Raw genomic sequence first — 22,774 nt, 5'->3', positions numbered from 1 at the left:
TTCTTTTTGAGACAGGGTATTGCTATGTAGCCCAGGCTGGCCTGGTTCTCCTTGTATAGTGCAGACTGGCTGTAATCCTATAGACCTACTTGCCTGTGTCTCCCAGTGCTGAGGTTATAGGCATGTGCCACCACATCTGGCCCTGGCCCCACTTTCTTATGTCACCATGTAACCTAACACCCTGAATAGGAAAAAAAAAATTGAATAGGTTCAACAACTATTTTGGACCAAATCTTAATTTGTCACATCTTAACTCTAGGACAAAATTTGTATTCATCCACCTCTCTAGATAGCCCAAATTGGCCTCTATTTCCCAATCTCCCTCCCAAGGCCTGGGATTACAAATGTGGGCTGCCACCCCCAGCTAGTTTAGGTTGATTTCTTAAAAATGATTTTTAAAAGTTTTATGTGTGTGTCACATGCACAGGTGTGTGTATTGTCATGCATGTGTCGGTATGTTTTTTTGTGTGTGTGTGTGTGTGTGTGTGTGTGTGTGTTTCCACAAATAAATGGATAAATGCAATTTTAAAAAGATTTAAATAGGAACTGGAGAAATGGCCTAGCAGTTAGGACTAGGTGCATTCCCAGCACCTACACGGTGGCTCGAAGCTGTCTGTAAATTCAGTACCAGAGGTCCCGACCCGCTCTTCTGGTCTCCTCCAATACTGCGCAGATGTTGTACTCTTGCAGGCAGATGACCAATATGCATAAAATTCAAAAATAAAAAAAAGATTTAAATTAAAAAGTAGAACTTGAGACCGGAAGCTGGTGACTATGCCGCAGGTGGGCGTGGCAGGTTTTGAAAGTCCTAAGAGCTTGCGCAGGTAGGCGTGGCAGGTTAAGCGCTGGGGTTGAGGGTCACCATTTGCTTTCCACACTAGCTAGCTCGCTGCACGTGTGAGCGTAACTTTCCTTTGTTTTTACCCCCGTTTTCACAGCTGAGGGTCTTCAAGTTAGCCAAATCCTGGCCCACGTTAAACACTCTCATTAAGATCATCGGCCACTCCGTGGGCGCGCTTGGAAACCTGACTGTGGTCCTGACTATCGTGGTCTTCATCTTTTCTGTGGTGGGCATGCGGCTCTTCGGCACCAAGTTTAACAAGACCGCCTACGCCACCCAGGAGCGGCCCAGGCGGCGCTGGCACATGGATAATTTCTACCACTCCTTCCTGGTGGTGTTCCGCATCCTCTGTGGGGAATGGATCGAGAACATGTGGGGCTGCATGCAGGATATGGACGGCTCCCCGTTGTGCATCATTGTCTTTGTCCTGATAATGGTGATCGGGAAGCTTGTGGTGAGTTGCTGGGCTTTCTCATCCAGTGTGCTTTGATCTCATTCATACCCTACCGCACTCACATCTCTCTCTCTCTCTCTTTTTAACCCATCAAATCCAGTTTGTGATCCTTATATACTCTTGGATCTGTGGTCTTCCATTGACGTGTGGCTAATTTACTAGGAGCAAAACTTTTAAAGGAAACTGACCCCCCCCCCCCTCTTACGGCAGCTAAGGAATTACAAATCTCTCCTTGTCTAGGGTGGGACTTCAGGCTGGGGTTTGGTCCCGCTGGGGTTTGCACTGGACGGTGTATGCCGTCGTAACTGCTGAGAGTTTGTGTGTGCAGCTGCCTGGCTGTGTCGGGAAGGCACGGGTTCCCTGTTGTCTTGGTCCACTGCTCCTGGGTCTTAAGTCTTTACACAAAATGATCTGTGAGCCTCGGAGACAGCGTGTGGTGGGCACTTCCATTTAGAGCTAAGCATTCCTCACTCTCTTAACAACACTTCACTAGTGACCATTGTTATTCAAAGTATGAGACAATCGAATCTTAAAAATTCTCCTTTTTATGGGGTTGGAGAGATGGCTCACTGGTTAGGAGCACTGGCGGCTCCTCCAGGGGACCTGCGTTCAATTCCTAGCACCCACACGGCAGCTCACAGCCGACTGTAATTCCTATTCCAGGGACCTGACTCCCTCTTCTGGAGTCCTCGGATTCTAAGCAAGCACACCGTGGACAGTCATGTGCAGGCAAAAGACTCACACATGTAAAAATGAAACTGAAAAGAATATTATTTTGATTTTGACCAGAGGAAGGTATAGACATGAGACGAAAGCTCTTTAGCACACGGGACAGCGGTGTGTTCTTCACCGGCTCTGCCCATTGGCCAGCCCACCCCTGATGCTTGGTGATTGGCTAAGACTCCTGATCAGTGATTGGCTAAGACAGTCATCCTCAATCTTCCTAATGCTGCGACCCTTTTATACAGTTCCTCATATTGTAGTGGCCCCCAACTGTAAAATTATTTCATTGCTACTGTAAATTTGCTACTGAGTAGTGATATAATCTGATATGCGACCCTTGTGGGGGTTGAGACCCACAGGTTGAGATCCGCCGGGCTAAGGCAAGGCCGTATGACTCGGTTTGGTGGATAAGATAGACAGAAGTATCCACTGGGGGAACATAGGACGGCTTTTCGTTCTTAAAAACATGCACAAGAGGCAAAGAGCTCACGTGGCAGTGTTCAATGTACAAACACAGGGACCTAAATCCCATCCCAGAATGAATGGAAACAAAGAGTCTCTCGTGATGGCCGGCACTTACGTGACAGTATGGTGGCAACATGAAGGCGGGTGATTCCTGAGGATCGCTGGCTAGCCTAGGTGAGCTCCAGGCAGGGAGAGATGTTGGCTTGAACAATCAAAACAACAGGAACAAAATCTGAGGTTGACCTTGGGTTATACATGTACCCCTATGGCACACACACACACAGGGTGGGGGGAACGGAGGGAGAAAGGAGTAAGGAACAAGCAGAAGGTCATGGGGCAGGTGTAAGTAACTGTCCACATGGATGGCTTTGTCCTATGTGCCTAATGAATGGTATCTGCACGGCTGGTAAGCATCACAAGGGTCAGAAACCAGGGCATCACTAATGGGAGTTGGAAGAGAGCCCTGAGAAAGGATCCACTGACCACTGTGGTACTTGAAAAGGCCGCTTAAGATTCAGGAAGGGCTTAGATGTACAGAGTTTCTTCTTGAGCAAAGGTCCAGGGAGAGGAATTCTCCTGGAAAAGCTGAAGATCTATGACTAGAGCCAGTCATACCCTCAAACATTTCCCCACGAAGGGCAGCTCACAGCCACCTGTATACAGCTCCAGCTTCTGGTGCTTCCGTGAGCACCTGGCTATATACACTGTATGCATACTCAGACAGACAGACAGACAGACACATACACACAGAGACATACATGTAGACACATACAGACATATAGACACACACAGACACACAGAGACACCTACACATAGACAGAGACACGCAGACACACAGACACATACACAGACACACATAGACAGACACACATATAGGCACATAAGGACACACACAGACCCACATAGACACACACAGACACACATAGACGGACACACACAGACACACATATAGGCACACACAGACATACATAGACATAGACAAACACACAGACACACATATAGACACATAAAGACACACACACAGACACACACATAGACATACATACAGACACTCACACAGGCACATACAGGCATACACAGACACACAGAGGAGTAAAAAATAAAGACTAATGTTAAGTTAAAAATTAATTAGTATTCAAAGCATAATAAATTGTGACATTTATATTTGTGACGTAGAGTTTTTTCTTATTCCTATGTGGTGTGTCACTTGAGTGTGTCCATATGTGTGTGGGCACCTGTATATGCAGGCACACGTGTATGCCTGGGTGTGTGCATTGGAGGTGTGTAGAGGCTCTGAGAGTATGTCTACTCTTCTGTCTTGTTCTTTGAGGCAGGATCTCTCACTCAATCCCAGAGCTGGTCGGGCTAGCCAGCTTCCTCCAGAGATTTCTTAACTCTGACTCTGCGGCTGGCATCACAGGTGGGCTTCCATGCCCACTTGGCATTTCTGTGGGTCCTGGGGACTTGAACTTGAACTGCCAAGCCATATTCCTGAGCTCTTGCCCTCTCAGCCCAGTGGGACCCTTTCCTCTCTGTCACATGTGTTCATCATTACCGCTGCCCTTTAAAAAAAATCACCATGTCTTCTATCTTGTAGTCTTTCTATTTCATGACTGATACCTACACTCGCACTCACATATACACTCGATTAAAAAGCCTTAGAGGATCTGCTCACGAAAGAGAACACATGGTCTCGGTCTTCCTGAGTCTGGGTTCTGTGTCTCTTGTCTTTCTTCTTTCCCTGGGCTCCGTCTTGCCACCTCCTGTGTAGGAGAGCATTGTTGGGAGAGAGCGGGACATCTCATTTGATTGGGTTGAGCTTTGAGGGAAAGGTTGTTCTAGGGGTTCAAAGCACTCCTTCCTCTGCTAACCTTCCCTTACTACTCCCCTCAGGTGCTTAACCTCTTCATTGCCTTGCTGCTCAATTCCTTCAGCAATGAGGAGAAGGATGGGAGCCTGGAAGGAGAGACCAGGAAAACCAAAGTGCAGCTAGCCCTGGATCGGTTCCGCCGGGCCTTCTCCTTCATGCTGCACGCTCTTCAGAGTTTTTGTTGCAAGAAATGCAGGAGGAAAAACTCGCCAAAGCCAAAAGAGACAACAGAAAGCTTTGCTGGTGAGAATAAAGACTCAATCCTCCCGGATGCGAGGCCCTGGAAGGAGTATGATACAGACACGGCTTTGTACACTGGACAGGCCGGGGCTCCGCTGGCCCCACTCGCAGAGGTAGAGGACGATATGGAATATTGTGGTGAAGGCGGTGCCCTACCCACCTCACAACATAGTGCTGGAGTTCAGGTATGGAAGGCCCGCACATCACATTAGATGTGGTTGGAGCATATGGTCATCTCGGGAACTTGCTCAGGGACATGCATTTATAAAATGTATATGTTCTTGGACACACCAGGCTAACCCCAGGAGGGTTAATGAGTTCTCTGTTTGCAGCATGATAGGAGGTGTCAGAAAATCTCCCACGGAGTAACCCGCAGTTCGATATATCGCTGGTTCTGATGTTGTCAAGTTGATACCCAGGATTAGCCACTGCAGACTGTTTTTAGATGCCCTTGCAGATCACCATGCCAAACTTTCCGTTTTTTTACGAGGTGCTACCCTTGCTTGCCTTCATGCTTTTCACTTCCTCTGTGTCTTAGCTTCCTGTCCTGTTGCTGTGATGCAATGCTCTGACAAAAGCAACTAAAGGAAGAGGTTTATCTCAGCTCACAGCTCAAGGTACAGCCCACCATGGTGGCATAGAGGAGGCAGCAGAAGCTTTAAGCAGCTGCTCACACGACATCCACGGTCAGGAGGCAGAGAGTGTTGCATGCTGCTGCTCAGCTCCCTTCCTCCACTTGCACAGTCCAGGATCCCAGCCAGGGGAGGGTACCGCCCACAGTGGGCCATCTTCCCATCTGCATTATCATTCCTGGATAATCCCCCAGAGGCATGCCCCGGGGCCACACTCCAGGTGATTCTAGATTCTACCAAGGTGACAGCATGCTAAGTTGCTAAGAAACCCTCCATATTCAAAGGATAAAAACTGCTTTTCATCTTTCTGACTCTTTGTCTATTCACGGTAATTGCGAATTTTACTTTTTACTAAATTGTGGTGATGAATGCACGAATTTCAAAATATTTTAAATCTCCATGTTGCTACTGCGTGGTGGCTCAATGGGTGAAGCATTTGGATCCCCAGCACATGCATTAAAACAAAACAAAATGCTGCTAAGTGCCTGTGATTTGATCACAGGGGCTAGAATCCCTACCACTTGCTGCCCAGTTGGTCTAGCCAATTGGTGAGCTCTGGGTTCAGCAAGAGACTCAAGTATGGTGGTAAAGTGATTCACAAAGGCCTCAGGTCTCTACATGCAAACATGCATACACACACACACACACACGCACACACAAACATGCACACATGCATACACTCACACGCACACACACATCTTGGAGTTAACTGCAAAGGCTGAGTCTTACACCAGAACCATTTACTGTTGCGATTAAGGAACTTTGCAGTACATTCCTGTCCCTATTTGGTTCAGTAGTTTTCAGGAACAGATTAAACTCCCTTTATGTCAAGTGATCTGTCCAGAGTGATATTAACTCCACTCTGGGCTTCTATGTGTCAGGCCGGTGACCTCCCTCCAGAGACCAAGCAGCTCACTAGCCCGGATGACCAAGGGGTTGAAATGGAAGTATTTTCTGAAGAAGATCCGCATTTAAGCATACAGAGTACTCGAAAGGTAATGGTCCTGGGGTATGGCTGGGAGGAGCATGCGACTTCTCCACACGGAGTCTCCACATGAAGCTTGTGGAGAAGTAGCAGAATGAATGGAGAAATGACCACCAGGGTAGAGCCTTAAACAAGCGTATGAGTCAGTGCCTTTTAGCTTTGCTACGTTAACATTTGGGGCAAGAGAACTGCCCACTGGGGTGAACTTTCTTGTGAACTTTAGGACGCCTATTGGTAACTTTTGGTCTCCATGTACTAGATATCAGGAATATCCTGGGGTTGGGGATTTAGTTCAGTGGTAGAGTGCTTGCCTAGCAAGCACAAGGTCCTGAGTTCGGTCCCCAGCTCTGAAAAAAAGAAAAAAGAAAAAAAAAGGAATATCCCACTAGCTATGATAATTAAAAAGGTCTCTAGTTCTGGAGAGATGGCCATTTGGTAGATTGCTTGCAGCAAGTATAAGGATCTGAGCTTGATCTCCAGAGACCACAAGAGAAAGCCAGGCACGGTAGTCGGGGCTTGTAGTCCCAGCACTGGGGAGGCAGAAGTAGGAAGATCTCTGGGACTCACCTCACTAGTCAGCCAGACTGGCCCACTTGTTAATCTCCAGACCAATGAGAGAGACTGTATCAAAAAAGCCATGATGGCCAGATCCTGAGGCATAACACCTAAGAATATGCTGTGGCCTGAACAAACACACACACACACACACACACACACACACACACACACACACACACACACTTTTATTTTTTTTTAAAAAAATATGTCTCTAAGCATCACTGGAATGTCTTCTACAGGGTTAAGTCAGCCAGAGCCACTGGCCTAACCTATTATTCTATGAGTTGGGATAGCTGAAAATCAGTCTCAGTAGAATAGCTTTCTTGTTATCTACCTCTCTAACTGGCAGCCTACGAGGGCTATGATTTGTTGGAGGGGAGGGTTGAGCTAATGTTCACACATGTACCTGGCTGCTCCTTAGCCCAGGAGGTGATTTAATTCTCTCCTGAAGCAAGGTCGGTAGAGAACAGAAAGTCCCAACAAAAGCGGTGTGTACTTATATCCGTACATCTCGAAGCCTCTGCCTGGTCATCGGCTTGGCCATCTCTGTGGCTGACGTCTCTTCCCTCTGTCCTCACATGCAGAAGTCTGACGCAGTGAGCATGCTCTCGGAATGCAGCACAATTGACCTGAATGATATCTTTAGAAATTTACAGAAAACAGTTTCCCCCAAAAAGCAGCCAGATAGATGCTTTCCCAAGGGTAAGTGGTCATGGTTTTGCACATAGCCTTTGAATGGGGTTTGCGTTCTCTGTACCTCTGTGGTTGGGGTGGCTGCCTCGTTTCTAACACCACTATCATGAGATAATTAGATTCTAGTAGAGGAAATTTCAAGAAACTCTTGGTTTAGGTATGCTCCATCCACACAGCCCATTAAGCAGAGTGGGTATCCAGAAAGCTCTTCTGGAGAGCTTACTGGGCCAACTCGTCAGACAATATGTGGTGTCCTTAGGACATCCACTATCAGAGCAGATGGTGAGGAAAGGGACGAGGCATGAAGGCAAGGGGCATGAAGAAGCATGAGAAGCCAGGTGGCTAACTAGATCCTCTCCAGACACTAATGCTACAAAGGTTTCCTTTCAGGCCTTAGTTGTCACTTTCTATGCCACAAAACAGACAAGAGAAAGTCCCCCTGGGTCCTGTGGTGGAACATTCGGAAAACCTGCTACCAAATCGTGAAGCACAGCTGGTTTGAGAGTTTCATAATCTTTGTTATTCTGCTGAGCAGTGGAGCGCTGGTAAGGATGCTTTTGGAGAAGAGACTGGGCAGCTGGAGGCGTTGTATCATGGTGGCCTGGCTGTGGGAACTGGGCAGCTGGGGGCGCTGCGTCATGGTGGCCTGGCTGTGGGAACTGGGCAGCTGGGGGCGCTGCGTCATGGTGGCGTGGCTGTGGGAACTGGGCAGCTGGGGGCGCTGCGTCATGGTGGCCTGGCTGTGGGAACTGGGCAGCTGGGGGCGCTGCGTCATGGTGGCCTGGCTGTGGGAACTGGGCAGCTGGGGGCGCTGCGTCATGGTAGAGTGGAGGTGATCACTGATAACTTCCTTGTTGAGCAGGGTTTCACACAATGTCTAGACTAAGATTCATACTCTGAAGATGCTTTCCCTGGTCAAGGGGCTACCCCAGGCCAGTTGCAGAAAGTACTTTGGATGTCTAGCCCTTGAGCTTGGCCTGCCCACCTGCTCTGCATTTCTGGAAGATTCCTAGATCCCTCCATCCACATACTTCCTCCTTCGGACAGTTCCTCCCCTCACTTTCCCTGAAGATCATGGTGTTACTTTCTAAGATAAGATATTACAGGAAGGGGTACCAGGGACAGATCCAGATGAAACCAATGTCTCTGATACTTCCCATCACTTGTGGCCCCTTAAGGGACAAGGTGACGTTTGTCCTGTTCATGATTCTTCCTGGTCCAGGCAGGGGTGTAAATCCCACTGAGGCAGACACATAAGTCTGAGTCAGGGTCCCTGGTGCCTTTCTGCCCCCTCCTCACTCCTGCCAGCCATGCTGTTGTTCTCTCTCCAGCTTCCCAAGTCACTTACATCTTGTTCCCTTTCCTCACCCCCATCCCTTCAGTTTCCTGTCTCCCTCTCCTTCTGTCTTTGTCTCCCCTGAAGGCTCAAACACGAAACTAAACTCTTGCTGTAGGTCATGCTAAGTGAACAGAAACTTTCCTGATTTGGAGTGACAGATCATTTCAAAATTGTAGCAAACAGAGATGCCACCGAGGTACCTTGTTCTTAGTCCCGTGTCTTCCGTCTAATGCTTTATACCCATGTGACCTCTCAGGGAAAGAACAGGAATACAGGTCATGCTCCCTAGGGACTGGCATTAGCATAAATCCCAAGGCTCTACAAACAACACCAGAAATTGTTCCTCACACAAAAATGCAGGTTTCTCTAGAACCATCCTGGGAACTTCCCTGAAGGACTTTGGTTGTGAGTCTCCATGCTTGTGTGTCATGACTATCACGGTGGCATTTATTTTATTTTTACAAATGGTGCCGGGCGGCAGGAAGACTGTCAGAAGGTCACAGACAGATCTGTGGTGTCAGGGAAAGAAGACACAAGCAGAGAGACCTACCAGCAGCAGGAAGAGACCTCGCTCCTACTCTGAGACAGGTGCAGGCTGGGCAGCGCAGAATAGAACATGCCACGTAGAGAACTCCTGGAGAAAGAAATGGTCCATTCCACTGTACATGAAAGAGGAGAATAAGAAAAATCCCATCCATCACCAACACCTACAGATTAAGGTTCAACACCATTGGAAAGCTTGTTCAAAACATCCAGTCTTGAGCCCCTTCCAATCCACTGGATTAGTTCCCAAGTTCCCAAGGTGATGTGTGGGAGTTAGACTCTGAGAAGGCTGGGTTTGGACAATTACATGACAGTGGCAAGAGCCTCTTATTCATACTTGGCCCTGGTATGACATGCGGGCCTTTGAAACTTCATTGAATCTCTCTGACCTGCTTAGCTAATCTGTGGCTAAGCTTCCTGAAGAGAAAGTGAGCCCGTAATGCTGTCCAGGTTTGCCTGTCCTCTGCAGACAGTTAATCTAGATAAGCAAGTCCCTGGCCTCCAGGAGCATGGAGTCCAGATGGGAAGACAGGTGCAGGGATCATTTGTAGACCATGGTTGTAAGTGAAGGGCTCAGAGCAGGAGGGGCTGAAGGGTAGAGAGCAGGGATAAGAGCTCAGCCCAGTCTCCTAGGAACAGGATACTTTCCCATAGTATGTCAGCTCCTCCAAGCTCAAGAGAACCAGGAGGAGAGAAGACACAAGAGCTGTTTTTGCAACTCTTCACCTTGTTCTAACCAAAACCATGACATGAGCAACCCAGGAAGGGATATTTTAACTCACAGTGCCAAACTTTGTGAGGAGCGGCTGTCTGCTACACAGCAGGAGTGTAGGGCTGCTGTTCATGACCCCAGGGATCAGAAAGCAGAGAAGAGTGTGCTACAAAGGAAGTGGGACTGTCCTGTAAACTTGTGAGTTCAGGTTTGTAAGAGTTACACTTCAAGTTCACCCAACCTCCCAAAGGTTCCAGGATGACTACTCCTCCAAAACCAGCTGGAGCAGCTGGGAACACAAGTGTTCAAATACAGAAGTCTGTGGGAGACATTTTACTATCAAACAACACAAGGACTATTTTCTATTTGTTAGGTGGAAGTGAGTTTGGTTGGATTCTTATATTTTTGGTTGTGAGCCTAGCCTTTAATGGCTGAGCCATCTCTCCAGCCCTGGTTGGATTCTTATGAATTCTTTTTTTTTTTCTTTTTTTTTTTTTTTTTTGGAGCTGGGGACCGAACCCAGGGCCTTGTGCTTGCTAGGCAAGCACTCTACCACTGAGCTAAATCCCCAACCCCGGATTCTTATGAATTCTTATGAATTCTTTTTCCCTTAGGATGTGACCCTACCTTGTGCCTAAAATGGGACTGGTTTTCTTCGTACTTTCAGTATTTTCCTAAATATCTCAGGCAGGGTTAGTTCCAAGCCCCCTTCTCTCTGTCATTTCTTTCATTCTTACTGTATGAAGGCTGAAATGATAGATCATACCCTAACTCTACAGGCCGTGCAGAATCACACTCACAGGCACACTCACACACACTCACACATACAATCATGCACTCTTGTGCACAAACACACACACACACACAGTGACTGAGGGAGATGTTTGGATGTAGCATAGAAAAAGGTCAGCATCAGGCCTCATTTCCATAATCACACTTAATGGACGTTTGACAGTCAAAGAAATTTTCACCAAGAGCTTTGGTTCAGAGCTTCTCGATTTCAGTGTGTCACAAAACAGTTACAGATTTATATTATCTATAGTGTGCGTGTGTGTGTGTGTGTGTGTGTGTTTTGTGTGGTATGTGTATGGTGTGTGTGTGAATGTATAGTGTGAGTATATGTGTGGTGTGTGTGTTTGTGTATATGTGTGGTACATGTATGTATCATGTATGTGTGTTTATGTGTGAATGGTGTGTGTTTTCGGTAAGGCTTGGTAAGGTATGTATGTGTGTATGGATGTGAGTGTATGTTTGTCTATGTGTGAGTGGTGTATATGTATGTGGTGTGGCTTGCATGTGGTGTGTCTGTGTGTGTATGTGTGTGTGGGGTGTGTGTATGTGTGTTTGTATATGCAAGAGTGACATATGTGGTATGGCTTGCATGCTGTATGTATGTATGTATGTATGTAATATGGTATGTGTGTGATGTGTGCATGTATATTGTGTATTTGTGGTGTGTGTGTTTGTGTATGTGTGTATGGTATGTGTATGTGTCATGTATGTTTGTTTATATGTGAGTGGTGTGACTTGCAGATCGCTGAGCCATCTCTCCAGCCCTTTCCATATCATTTAACAAGTGATCCGTTTTATTGGAAAAGACCTGCCTTAATCTGTTTATAGCAAAACCTTATCACTAAGACGCCGACTAGTTTCTAGCCATATAAAATAAAATATGAAAAGTTCTAAACCAAGGAGCTCTGCAAACATTCAGCCTGGCCTACGGTAATTCTCTGTTCTTTCAGATATTTGAAGATGTCAATCTCCCCAGCCGGCCCCAAGTTGAGAAATTACTAAGGTGTACCGATAATATTTTCACATTTATTTTCCTCCTGGAAATGATCCTGAAGTGGGTGGCCTTTGGATTCCGGAGGTATTTCACCAGTGCCTGGTGCTGGCTTGATTTCCTCATTGTGGTGGTAAGTTTACTGTCTCTATGTCCTCTTCAGGTTGGGGCAGGGATCAGAGCAGGGCACTGTAAGGGAGATGCCTTTCCTGTCCTCCTATGGGTGCCTCTCAAAATAATCCTAGCACCCATTACAGTATGTACTGCTGACTGTCATCTGTCCATCCTTGCGGTCCAGCCCTCATGGGCCCTGCCTCTTATACTCATGTAAACACACTGACCAACTGTCTCCATAATGGCCTTCTCCACTTCTCTCTCCGGACCATGCTTGCGTCCAACCCAGAGGAACTTCGGGCATCTTCTATTTTTCCTTCTCCTTCCAACTTTTTTCCTTTTTCCATTTTCATATGTGTGTGGTGTACTGTGTGCATGCATGTTTTTTTTGTATGCGTACAAATGTGTGTGCTTGCTCTTCTATTATTCAGGTAGGCCTCTCAATCAAACCCAGAGCTCACTGATGTGGCATGTTCTAGGCATCTCAATCAACCCCAGAGCTCACTGATGCAGCTACTCTGCATGCTCTAGGGGTCCCGTGCCTTCTGAGGCTAGAATTACAGGTGTGAGGCCATGCCCACCCAACATTTACATGAGTTCTGGGGATCCAAATTCTGGACATCATGCTTGCAGGGAAAGCACTTTAACTGCTGAGCAGCCTCCCCAGACCTCCCACCCCACCCAACTTTAAATTTTTTATCTTTAAAGGCATCTCAAAGCAGACCAGTAGGCAGATCCTGACTTCAGTGGCATTGCCAACCTGGCCTCTGCCACATCACAGAGAAAGAACCCTGTAGCTCAGGTTAACAGTCTGCTGCAGGACATGGAGCAGACCAGTGGTGACCAGGGCTGTAGTGCTAAAGTTAACAATGGCAACAGTGGGCTACATTCTGAGGCTTTCTCTGTACCACCGTTGGCTTTAGCTTTTCCTGAGGAGAAACAGCTAAGATCTGTCTACTCATCCCAGATGGGCATCAGTACTAAAGGACAATTTCCATGTCCAACTTGGTGAGACTGATGAGTCTGTTGGGCTTTCTCATGGACTGTGAGTGACTTGGAACATCTGTGTCATGGCAGAGTTCCACCCCATCTAGGAGCCCTGCTGTCAATCAACCTTCCACTTCTTATATACTCTAGCATCTCCCAAGATCCCCTGTGCTGGGAGGAGGAGGATCTCAGGTAAGGGATTCCCAGGTCTCCCTTCTTCCACTCTCTAGGGAGTGCCCATAGACGTGGCTAGCACTGTATCAGTCTGCTCTAGTTTCCATGGCTACCAGGCACAAAGCCCAAGATGGCACCCTGTTATGTCTGGAGAGAAAACAAACAAACAAACAAAAACAACTTCCAACAGCCACGTTTTCTGCCATTTCTGCCAAATGCCTTCTTTCTTCTACTTGCCATAGTCACTCTCTGTGGAAGGGACTTTTATTTTCCTTGTATTCAAATGAAGAAAGTAACCCAGAAAGGCTAGGAACTGCTCAAGACTTCTGGCGAGAAGCAGCAGAGCTGAGAGTCAGACCTAGCAAGCCTCCCTCCAGGGTGCAGGCTCTCACAGGTGCATCATAATACATCATCATACAGATTCCACTTCTGTTTAAGCAGGCAGGGAAGGGGGTGGGGCGGTGCTTCAGTTGGCAGAGTGTCAGGTGTGCAAACGTGAAGACCTCAGCCAAAAGGCCAGGCTATCACAGCGGGATAATCCCAGCTCTGAAGAGGTAGTGATTAGAGGCTCGCTAGCTTGTTGGTGAGCTCCTGAGCTGGGTTGGTGAGCTCTGGTTCAGTGATACTTTGTTTCAAAACCGAAAGTGGAGAGTGATTTGACTTCAGACCTTCCCACGCTCGGTTACAATGTACATACCCACAAGGACAAAAACCGCCCAAATGAAGATTATAAATTCAGCAGAGTCAAAATAGATAGAATGAACCTAGCAGCAATCCCTAAATATATCAAAGAGTGCTCTAAAGTCAGTGTCAAAAATTACCAGCAGCCCCAGGTGGTTTGTACAGGCACATTTTAGTAAGTTTTAATAAATCCGACATTAATCGAATTGTCATGAGGAGTAGAAGAGGGAAGATGCAAGCTGTCCAACTAAGAACAAGCGTAACCCTTGTTTGTTTGTTTTTGAGGCAGGGTCTCCTGTAGCCCAGCCTGGCCTCAAACTCTGTGTATAACAGAGGATGACCTGGAACCCCAGTTCTCCTCCCTCACCTCTTGTCTGCAGGCCCAACCCAATACCAGTACAGTCTTGCTCAGGAGGCAAACAGAACAAAACCTAAGAGCAGAGATAAACAACCAAAAATAAACATATAAGCCCGTGCCTATGCCTCTCGGAGGAGGCAGGCACCCTGTGGCAAGTCCCAGCATTGGTCTTGACACTGTACAGACAGTGGTAAGGACCCCAGCTTCACAGATCCTCAGCCCCATGCCTGAAACAGGAAACGGATCCTGCGAACTTCTAGTCTCATTTGTGGCACAGTCTTACCACTGTGAGGAGACACTGCTACCCTGGCAGACTTTGTAAGAGAAAACATTTAACCGGGGCTTGCTACCAGTGTCAGAGGCTTGGTCTATTATTATTACGGTAGGAGCAGGAGCAGTAGCTGAGAACTACATCCCGATCCACAGGGGAGAATGCAAAACTGGGTCTGGCGTGGGTTTTGGAAACTTCAAAGCCCACCCCAGTGACACACTTCCTCCAACAAGGCCACACCTCCTAATCCTTTTGATCCTATCAAACAATCCCATTCCCTGGTGACTAAGCACTTAACCATATGAGCCTATGAGGGCCATTCTTATTAAAACCACCAAGATTACACAAATCAATCAGGATGGCATACAATGGGGGCCATCGAGATAGCCCTGCAGGTAAAAGTGCTTGCCACCTGATCAGTGACCCAAGTTCAATACCCAGACTCTGTATGGTGGAAGAAGAGAACCAACTCCTACAAGTTTCCTCTGACCTCTGAACTCCATACAATGCCCACCCTCCCACAATAAATAAATCGATAAACAGAAAAATAGTTTAAAAGAATCCAGATGATGATTTTTTTATAATGATTTTGGAGTAGAGAAACTCGAACCTGCAGCACAAAAAATATGTAAGTCCGACTGTACTAAAACATAGAACCTTTCTTCTCAGCGATGCTGGAATTATAAATATAGACAAATCAGGCCCCAGGACTTAGTGTTTGTTGAATACCTGACAGATACTAATATCTATCTATAATATATAACATATGTAATACAAATCATGAGGAAATGACAGCCAAAGGTGAGGGTAAGCTTACGACACAGACAGAGCCTCACAGGAGAGGCCCGGGTTGCTGGAATGTGCAGATAAGGCTTATTTCATGAGGCAGCACAGAAGTGCATGTGACAGTGAAAGCACGCCTCATTCAGTTGAAAACCATTTTTTTTCAAGGGATAGCTGTGTTGGGAAGAATGTCGGAAATCAAAAATCTCTAATTTCCGCCAACAATTTAACTGGGATAGCCGTTGTGGGGAAAGTTTTGCATTGTTTGATCACATTACAAATGTGCCAACTTGTACTAGACCTGGCGTCCTCACCAGGCAGCCTCTCCCCTCTAGGTGTCTGTGCTCAGTCTCATGAATCTACCAAGCTTGAAGTCCTTCCGGACTCTGCGGGCCCTGAGACCTCTGCGGGCGCTGTCCCAGTTTGAAGGAATGAAGGTACACGCGCAGGTGGATGGGCGGGAACCAGCTATCAGGACTGAAAGAAACTAACTGCCCTCGGTCTTTCGTCAAGACTTTCCTGGGGTCCTACCCAACCAGACCAGGGCCTGGACTGTGAGAAGTGAGAAGACTGGTATGAGTTATCTATCTCAAAACAGCCAAGGGCTCTGTCCTCCCTGAATCCAGGGAAAGACACACCCCATGTACGTCTAGTGTCATTGTCACAGGGCACTTTGGAGGTCATCCTTGGTGGCCATATGACTGGAAAGCTGGGCCAGGAGAGAGAGGTTCAGAATAAAGACAGAAGGACTCTAGGGGCCCTGACCTGCATAGTGGGTCTCCCCTGGAAGACAGAGGTTGGGTGGCCCTGTTTGTAACTCTTTCCTTTGTGTTGTCTCCCCAAGGTTGTCGTCTACGCCCTGATCAGCGCCATACCTGCCATTCTCAATGTTTTGCTGGTCTGCCTCATTTTCTGGCTCGTATTTTGTATCTTGGGAGTAAATTTATTTTCTGGGAAGTTTGGAAGGTGCATTAACGGGACAGACATAAATATGTATTTGGATTTTACCGAAGTTCCGAACCGAAGCCAATGTAACATTAGTAATTACTCGTGGAAGGTCCCGCAGGTCAACTTTGACAACGTGGGGAATGCCTATCTCGCCCTGCTGCAAGTGGTAAGTTCTGTGGGTCTGTGTCTGCATCCAGGAAGGAAGCTTGGAAGAGTGATCAGTCACTAAAAACATAGTCACTCCACCAAGACTGGATCCCAGTCCTGCTCGCAGGGTGGGGCGGGGCAGAGTCTTTTCACCTGGAGTTTCTCACTTTTCTCATTTCTTTGACAAAAACACCTGGCGCAGTAGTTACTTTTCTGTTGCTGTGATAAAATACCAGACAAAAAGAAAGTTTCTTTTAAAAGTCTTTCTTAGATTTTATTATAGCTTATAGCTCTAAAGGGAACACAGTCCATCATAGCGGGAGAGCATGGTGGGAGGATCAGGAAGCTGGCTATCATATCTCCTCTATACACTACATACATCTATAGGCACCTTATAAATCCTCAACTCCCATCCCCAGTGACGCACTTCCTCCAGCAAGGTTCCACTTCCTAAAAGTTCTATAATCCTCCCCAACTGCACTGTCAAGTGGGACCCAGGGAGCTTATGGGGGCGGGAGCTTATGGGGGCGGGAGCTTATGGGGGCGGGAGCTTATGGGGGCGGGAGCTTATAGGGGCTGCATTTCTCATTCAAAGCACAATACCTGACAAAGGCAATTTAAGGAAGGGCTGTTTTTGCACATGCTTTGAGGGACTGGGCCGCCATGGTGGTGAGAATTGTCTAGATGCGGAGGGCGGCAGGAGTGTGAGGAAGCTGGTCCTACTGGCTCTACAGTCAGGAGGGAAGTAGGCAGAAAGAGACAGATGCCGGTGCTTTTTCATTTTTTACTCACCAGCTTGTGGGACGGTGCCGCCCATGTTCAAGATGAGTCTACTGTCAATTAAATATCATCAGAAACACCTTTACCACACTCCCTGATGTGGGTCTCTAAGACTTCCAAAGCCAGTCCGGTTGACAGTGAAGCCCCTTCAGGGTTTTAAATGGCTTGCTTTGTCTTCTATGGTACCTTGCTTGTTGTTCAGATCACCTGCTAGACAGGAGAGCCTTTGGTGCAGGTCAGGGCATTGTCACTATCTTTTTTTTCCAAGCAGCAGCAACAGCAGCCAGCCAGGTGTTGGTCAGGCAGCACAAAAATCGTGTGCTATCTTGGCTCTTCCCAAGTAACCTTTTGTGTAGACGTTGAATTTGTTTTTAAATCATTAGTCTTGGGAGAATAAAGAAGACCGAGATTGGGCACAACACCCCTCCTCATGTCCAGGACTGTTCTTCCCTGCCGACCTCTCTCTGGGGCAGGATAGAGGGTCACCTTACACCCACCCACCAACAGGGTTTGACAAGCTTTTGCGTGGCAAGCCTCTCTTGATGAAAAAAATGTCTACATCTGTGTCTGAGGTTTCTACTTCTGTTTCAGGCAACCTATAAGGGCTGGCTGGAAATCATGAATGCTGCTGTCGATTCCAGAGAGGTGAGTTAATGTCTCACTGTGTTCTAGAATGTCATGCTCAAACCGGAGGTGCTATGAATGTGTGGACGGCCCCCTAACTTCCTGTACAGCAGCTTCACTATCCCACACCCTTGTTTGTTCTTCTGGGGACAAAATTAGGGTGCAGAATGGCCTGATAAACAGATCGATTACGTATCTTTTCCATGTCTGACACCCCAATATTCTGTAGAGTCCAGTATTTCCTCTGTGTTAGCAGGGAAGAGCTGAACACCATTCATGTAGGAGATGGGACCAGAACAAGAACCCCATGTGTCCTAACTTGGCTTCTGTTGCTGTGATAAAACACTGGCCAACATGACTTGGGGGAGGGAGAGTGTTTTGTTTGTTTCTTTAAGCTAACAGGTTATGGGCTATTGTTGAGGGAAACCGGGGTAGGAGCTCAAGGCAGGAACCAGGAAGCAAGAACTGAAGCAGACTCTAGCCAGGGAAAACCTGGATTACTTCCTCTAACTTCTTTAGGGTTGCTGAAATGAAATACCATGACCAAAGCAACCTGGGGAGAAAGTGGTTTGTCTGGCTTATATATCACGTTGTTGGGGGAAGAAGCAAAGGCAGAAACATAAGCCAGGCAGGAGCCTGGAGACAGGAGCTGATGTGGAGGCCATCCATGGAGGGGTGCTGCTTACTGGCTTGCTCTCCATGGCTTGCTCCCCCTGCTTTCTTATAGCACCCAGGATCACCAGCCCAGGGTGGCCCCACCCACAATGGTTTGTGCCCTACAAGCTTGCCTACAGCTCTATCTTATAGAAGCAATTCCTTAATTGAAGTTTCTCTAGTGACTCTACCTTATGTCAAGTTGGCATAAAACTAGCATGCAGACATCACCTGGCTTGCTTGGCCACCTTCCTTATACAATTTGGGTCCACCTCCCTAGGGATAGGTCCTCCTACACCCCACAGGCCAGTCTCATAGATGTAATCTCCAGTTGAGATTCCCTCTTCCTGGGTGATATTAGTTTGTGTCAACTTGACAGAAACTAAGCATCATAGCAAGGTCCTCCAACTTGCCTATAGGTCATCTCCAAATGATGAACAGGAGGAAACCACCTTTGAAAGTCTTCATGTCTCAACTGGGCAAGCACTAAGAGAGTAGAAGTGACTGTAGAATTTCAGTGTATGAGAAAGTCAAAATTGAGTCTCAAAGTTGGAAGCACACTTGGTTGGCAGTCTAGCCCATTCCCTGCTCCTTGTCTGGTCCAGCGGAAGGATGAGGAGAGGCTTATGCAGAGCAGGACAGTTGAGTCAAGAATGGAAACAAGGTGGGGGGGGGCGGGGGTGTTAGTTTCATACCATGGCACATCTGCAGTCACGGTACTGAGGGATCTACAGAGTTGATACCAGATACGGAGTGAGGGCTTCAGACAAGTGGGCTGGGAGCAGGAGAGATGTAGAACCGAGGAAGAAGTCTTCATGGCTACCAGTTTTCCTCATAACCTAACAGACTGGCATCTATAGTGCATAGCAATAAATCACTTAGCTTAATTCTTAGTACATTAACAAAATCTCATTCCCAGAGAGCCAAAGCTAGTAGAGACATAATGTTAATGTTGTAATTCATTGTAATATTTATACCTCATAATTATGTGTATCATATATACATTTTAAATGTTTAATTTTTAACTTATTGTTTGTATATGTGTGCATATGATATGTGTGCATGAATGAGGACCAGAGTTTGGATGCCTAGAGTCCGCATAGATGCTGGGTTGGCATGGGAACATTCCCTGCCTGTAATTCTAGTGCTTAAAGAGTGGAGATGGGATTCCAGGAGCAAGTTGACCAGTTAGACTACTGGTGAGCTCTGGGTTCAAATGAGAGGGAGCCAGAGACTTAGTGGACAACTTGCTATTAAGCCTGACAACCCAAGTTCCTTCCCTCTGATCCACATGGTGGAAGGAGAGAACCAGTTCCTGCAAGTTGTCCTGGTCTCCATAGATATGGGAGACTTTCAGAAGACAAACACCACCATGTCCCTCCCCCTTTCTTCTCATCTCTTAATGTTCTTTATTGTCTGGGAGAAAAACCCAAGCCTCCTGGCTCCCATCTCCCCACTGTGTGCATCTGGAGCTTAAGGAGAGACCCAAAGAAGGGGCGTCCAGAGGTGCATCCTCCCAGCAGGACGCTATGTGGTTGCACTTGCTGGGGAAATCCACTCTGGACTTCTGAACGAGGCAGCTAGGGCAGCTTGATGCGTTTTCCTTCAGTAACTTTTTCTCTCGTTAAAAATGTCCCCAACAGAAAGACGAGCAGCCGGACTTTGAGGCGAACCTCTACGCGTATCTCTACTTTGTGGTTTTTATCATCTTCGGCTCCTTCTTTACCCTGAACCTCTTTATCGGTGTTATTATTGACAACTTCAATCAGCAGCAGAAAAAGATAAGTACACATGCTGCTCTGGCCGGGTCCTCTCTCTCACCTGGTTCCACCAGTGCTTGGAGGGACTGTGATTCTAACTCGGAAAGAAGGCTGTTCACGGCTTATATGTATGAGTGCGTGTGCGTGTGTGAGTGAGTGTGTGTGTGTGAGTGTGTGTGTGTGTGAATCTGTTTATGTATGTGTGAGTGTGTGTATGTATGTATGAGTGTGTGTGTGTGTGTGAGTGTGTGTATGAGTATGAGTGTGTATGAGTGTGAGTGTGTGTATGAGTGTGTTTGCATGTGTGTGTGAGTGTGTGTGTATGAGTGTGTGTGCGTGTGTGTGTGAGTGTGTGTATGAATATGAGTGTATATGAGTGTGAGTGTGTGTATGTGTGTATGAGTGTGTGCACGTGCATGTGTATGAATGTGAGTGTGTATGAGTGTGAGTGTGTGTATGAGTGTGTATATGAGTGTGTATGTGCACACGCGCACGTGTGTATATGTATGTGTATGTGTATTTGCATCATTGGGATTATTTTATACTTTTAATTTTGGGGTGTCTAAGCTCATTAGTCATAGCCTATTTTAGGAAATCATTTTTTTGCTGTAAGAATTTTCAGGGCTAGGGAGATGACTCCGTGGGCAGGAGTGCTTGCTGTGCAATCATGAGGACCTGAGTTCAAATCCCAAGTCCCCATGTTGAAAGCTGGGCTTGGCTCCTCAGGTCTGTAGCTCTAGTGCCATGGACACAGAAATGCAAGAGCCTCAGGGATTTGCTAGCTTCCAGCCCAGCTCCAGGCTCAGTGGCAGACCCTGTCTCATGGGAATAAGATGGAGAGTAATAGAGCAGGACACCTGGTGTCCTTTTCTCTGCACACACATGAATGCACATACCTGAACACACACGCACACATGCACACATATGCAAATGCACACACCATGGGAGCTGAATTATATACCATAATTTGACTGAATTGGTCTCCTCTTTTTCACCATCTAAGTCATTTCTACATTTCTCTATGGCTTAAGCAATCATGAGCATCCTTAAAATTCTGGTTATTTTCTTAGTAGAACTTCCTGTTATTAAAATATGAGAGGTATTGCCCAATCACTTCCCAAATTTGAGAATGGCTGGGACTGAGCCCTCTCCACCCCATCACTAGCTTTTATAATCACTTTCCTAGACAGCGGAAAGTGTTGCACCATGGTTTTATATGCCATTACTTGGTCATTAGTGATCATGACATGTTTTAGATCAGCGGACCTAACATTGGTAAGGACCGTCTGCTTACATCTTTTGACTGTTTTAAAGACAAATTGTCATTCTTTTTTATGCATATTCAATCTATTAAGTCTATTTTGTGACTTTCTTTTTACATTGTGTTTGTGTGCATATGTGTGTGCGTGTGTATGTCTTTGTGTCTGTGTGTGTCTATGTGTGTGTTTGTGTGTGTCTCTGTGTGTATCTGTTTGTGTGTCTGTGTTTCTCTGTGTGTGTCTGTGTGTATCTGTATGTGTGTCTCTGTCTATGTGTGTATGTGTGTGTGTTTGTGTATGTCTCTATGTGTATCTGTTTGTGTGTCTGTTTCTCTGTGTGTGTCTGTGTGTGTGTATCTGTTTGTATGTGTGTCTCTGTATCTGTTTGTGTGTCTGTTTCTCTGTGTGTGTCTCTGTATATCTGTGTCTCTGTGTGTATCTGTGTCTATGTGTGTATTTATCTGTTTGTATCTGTGTCTCTGTGTCTATGTGTGTATTTATCTGTTTGTATCTGTGTCTCTGTGTGTGTCTCTGTATGTATCTGTTTGTGTGTCTGTGTTTCTCTGTGTGTGTCTGTGTCTGTGTATATCTGTTTGTATGTGTGTCTCTGTGTGTGTCTCTGTGTATCTGTTTGTGTCAGTGTGTGTCTGTGTGTGTCTCTCTGTGTATGTCTCTGTGTGTATGTCTCTCTGTATGTGTATGTCTTTGTGTGTGTCTCTGTGCATGTGTGTGTGTGTGTGTGTGTGTGTGTGTGTGTGTGTGTGTGTGCAAGTCTTCCTCAGCATCTCTCCACCTTGTTTTTTGAGACAGAGTCTCTCATTGAAGCTGGAACTCACTGACTTGGCCTGTCTCTACCTCCCCAGTGCTGGGATTGCAGGCCCATACTGCCACACTGATAAACGTTATCTTTTCAGTCTTGGGATGAAACCCAATGGCTCGTCCATGCTAAGCAAGTCCCTACCACGTAGCCACACTACCCAACCCTGCACCTGGCTTTTCACGTGGGTTCTGGGGACTCAAGCTCTGGTCCTTATGCTGGGAAAGCAGGCACCACCCACTACCGCCCTCCCTGCTCCAGTTCTTGTTTATTATTGTATACATTTTTAAAACTCTTATAGACCTGAGGTTTTGTGGAACCAAACTCTGCCTATGGGGCGCAAGGCACTTCTGACCCTGGCTTGGTGTTTGGCCGTTGGTTTTTGTAACTGTGCCAAACCTCGTTTAGATTTTTCTGCCAATCTCTTTGATCATCTGAACCGTACCTTGCTGCCAACCTCCGTTCTCTGCTGGGAAAGTCCGGTGCTGCTGTGGCACTGCCTTACTGAGTCTGCTGCTCAGGGAGCAGGGGGCGGCTCTGGGTCCCCTCTGTGATGCCCGTCCTGATTGCAATCAATAC

The 22,774-nt window shown here is 46.8% G+C and overlaps 1 protein-coding gene across 2 annotated transcripts in view; it reads left to right on the top strand.

Annotated features, from left to right (window-relative positions):
* The window catches only part of Scn11a (sodium voltage-gated channel alpha subunit 11), a 70,278-nt gene that overhangs the window by 37,942 nt on the left and 9,562 nt on the right, over positions 1–22,774 (top strand). Inside the window, 10 exon segments of one of the 2 annotated variants that reach the window (NM_019265.2) lie at positions 939–1,295; positions 4,377–4,778; positions 6,107–6,220; positions 7,353–7,470; positions 7,852–8,006; positions 11,798–11,971; positions 15,542–15,643; positions 16,051–16,320; positions 17,673–17,726; positions 20,003–20,140. In NM_019265.2, the coding sequence (NP_062138.1) occupies positions 939–1,295; positions 4,377–4,778; positions 6,107–6,220; positions 7,353–7,470; positions 7,852–8,006; positions 11,798–11,971; positions 15,542–15,643; positions 16,051–16,320; positions 17,673–17,726; positions 20,003–20,140 (1,884 nt within the window). 2 annotated transcript variants of the gene reach the window in all.

This window comes from Rattus norvegicus, chromosome 8 (assembly GCF_036323735.1).
Source record: "Rattus norvegicus strain BN/NHsdMcwi chromosome 8, GRCr8, whole genome shotgun sequence".
In the NCBI taxonomy this organism is placed as follows: domain Eukaryota; kingdom Metazoa; phylum Chordata; class Mammalia; order Rodentia; family Muridae; genus Rattus; species Rattus norvegicus.
This window is presented reverse-complemented; position numbering and strand designations above follow the sequence as displayed.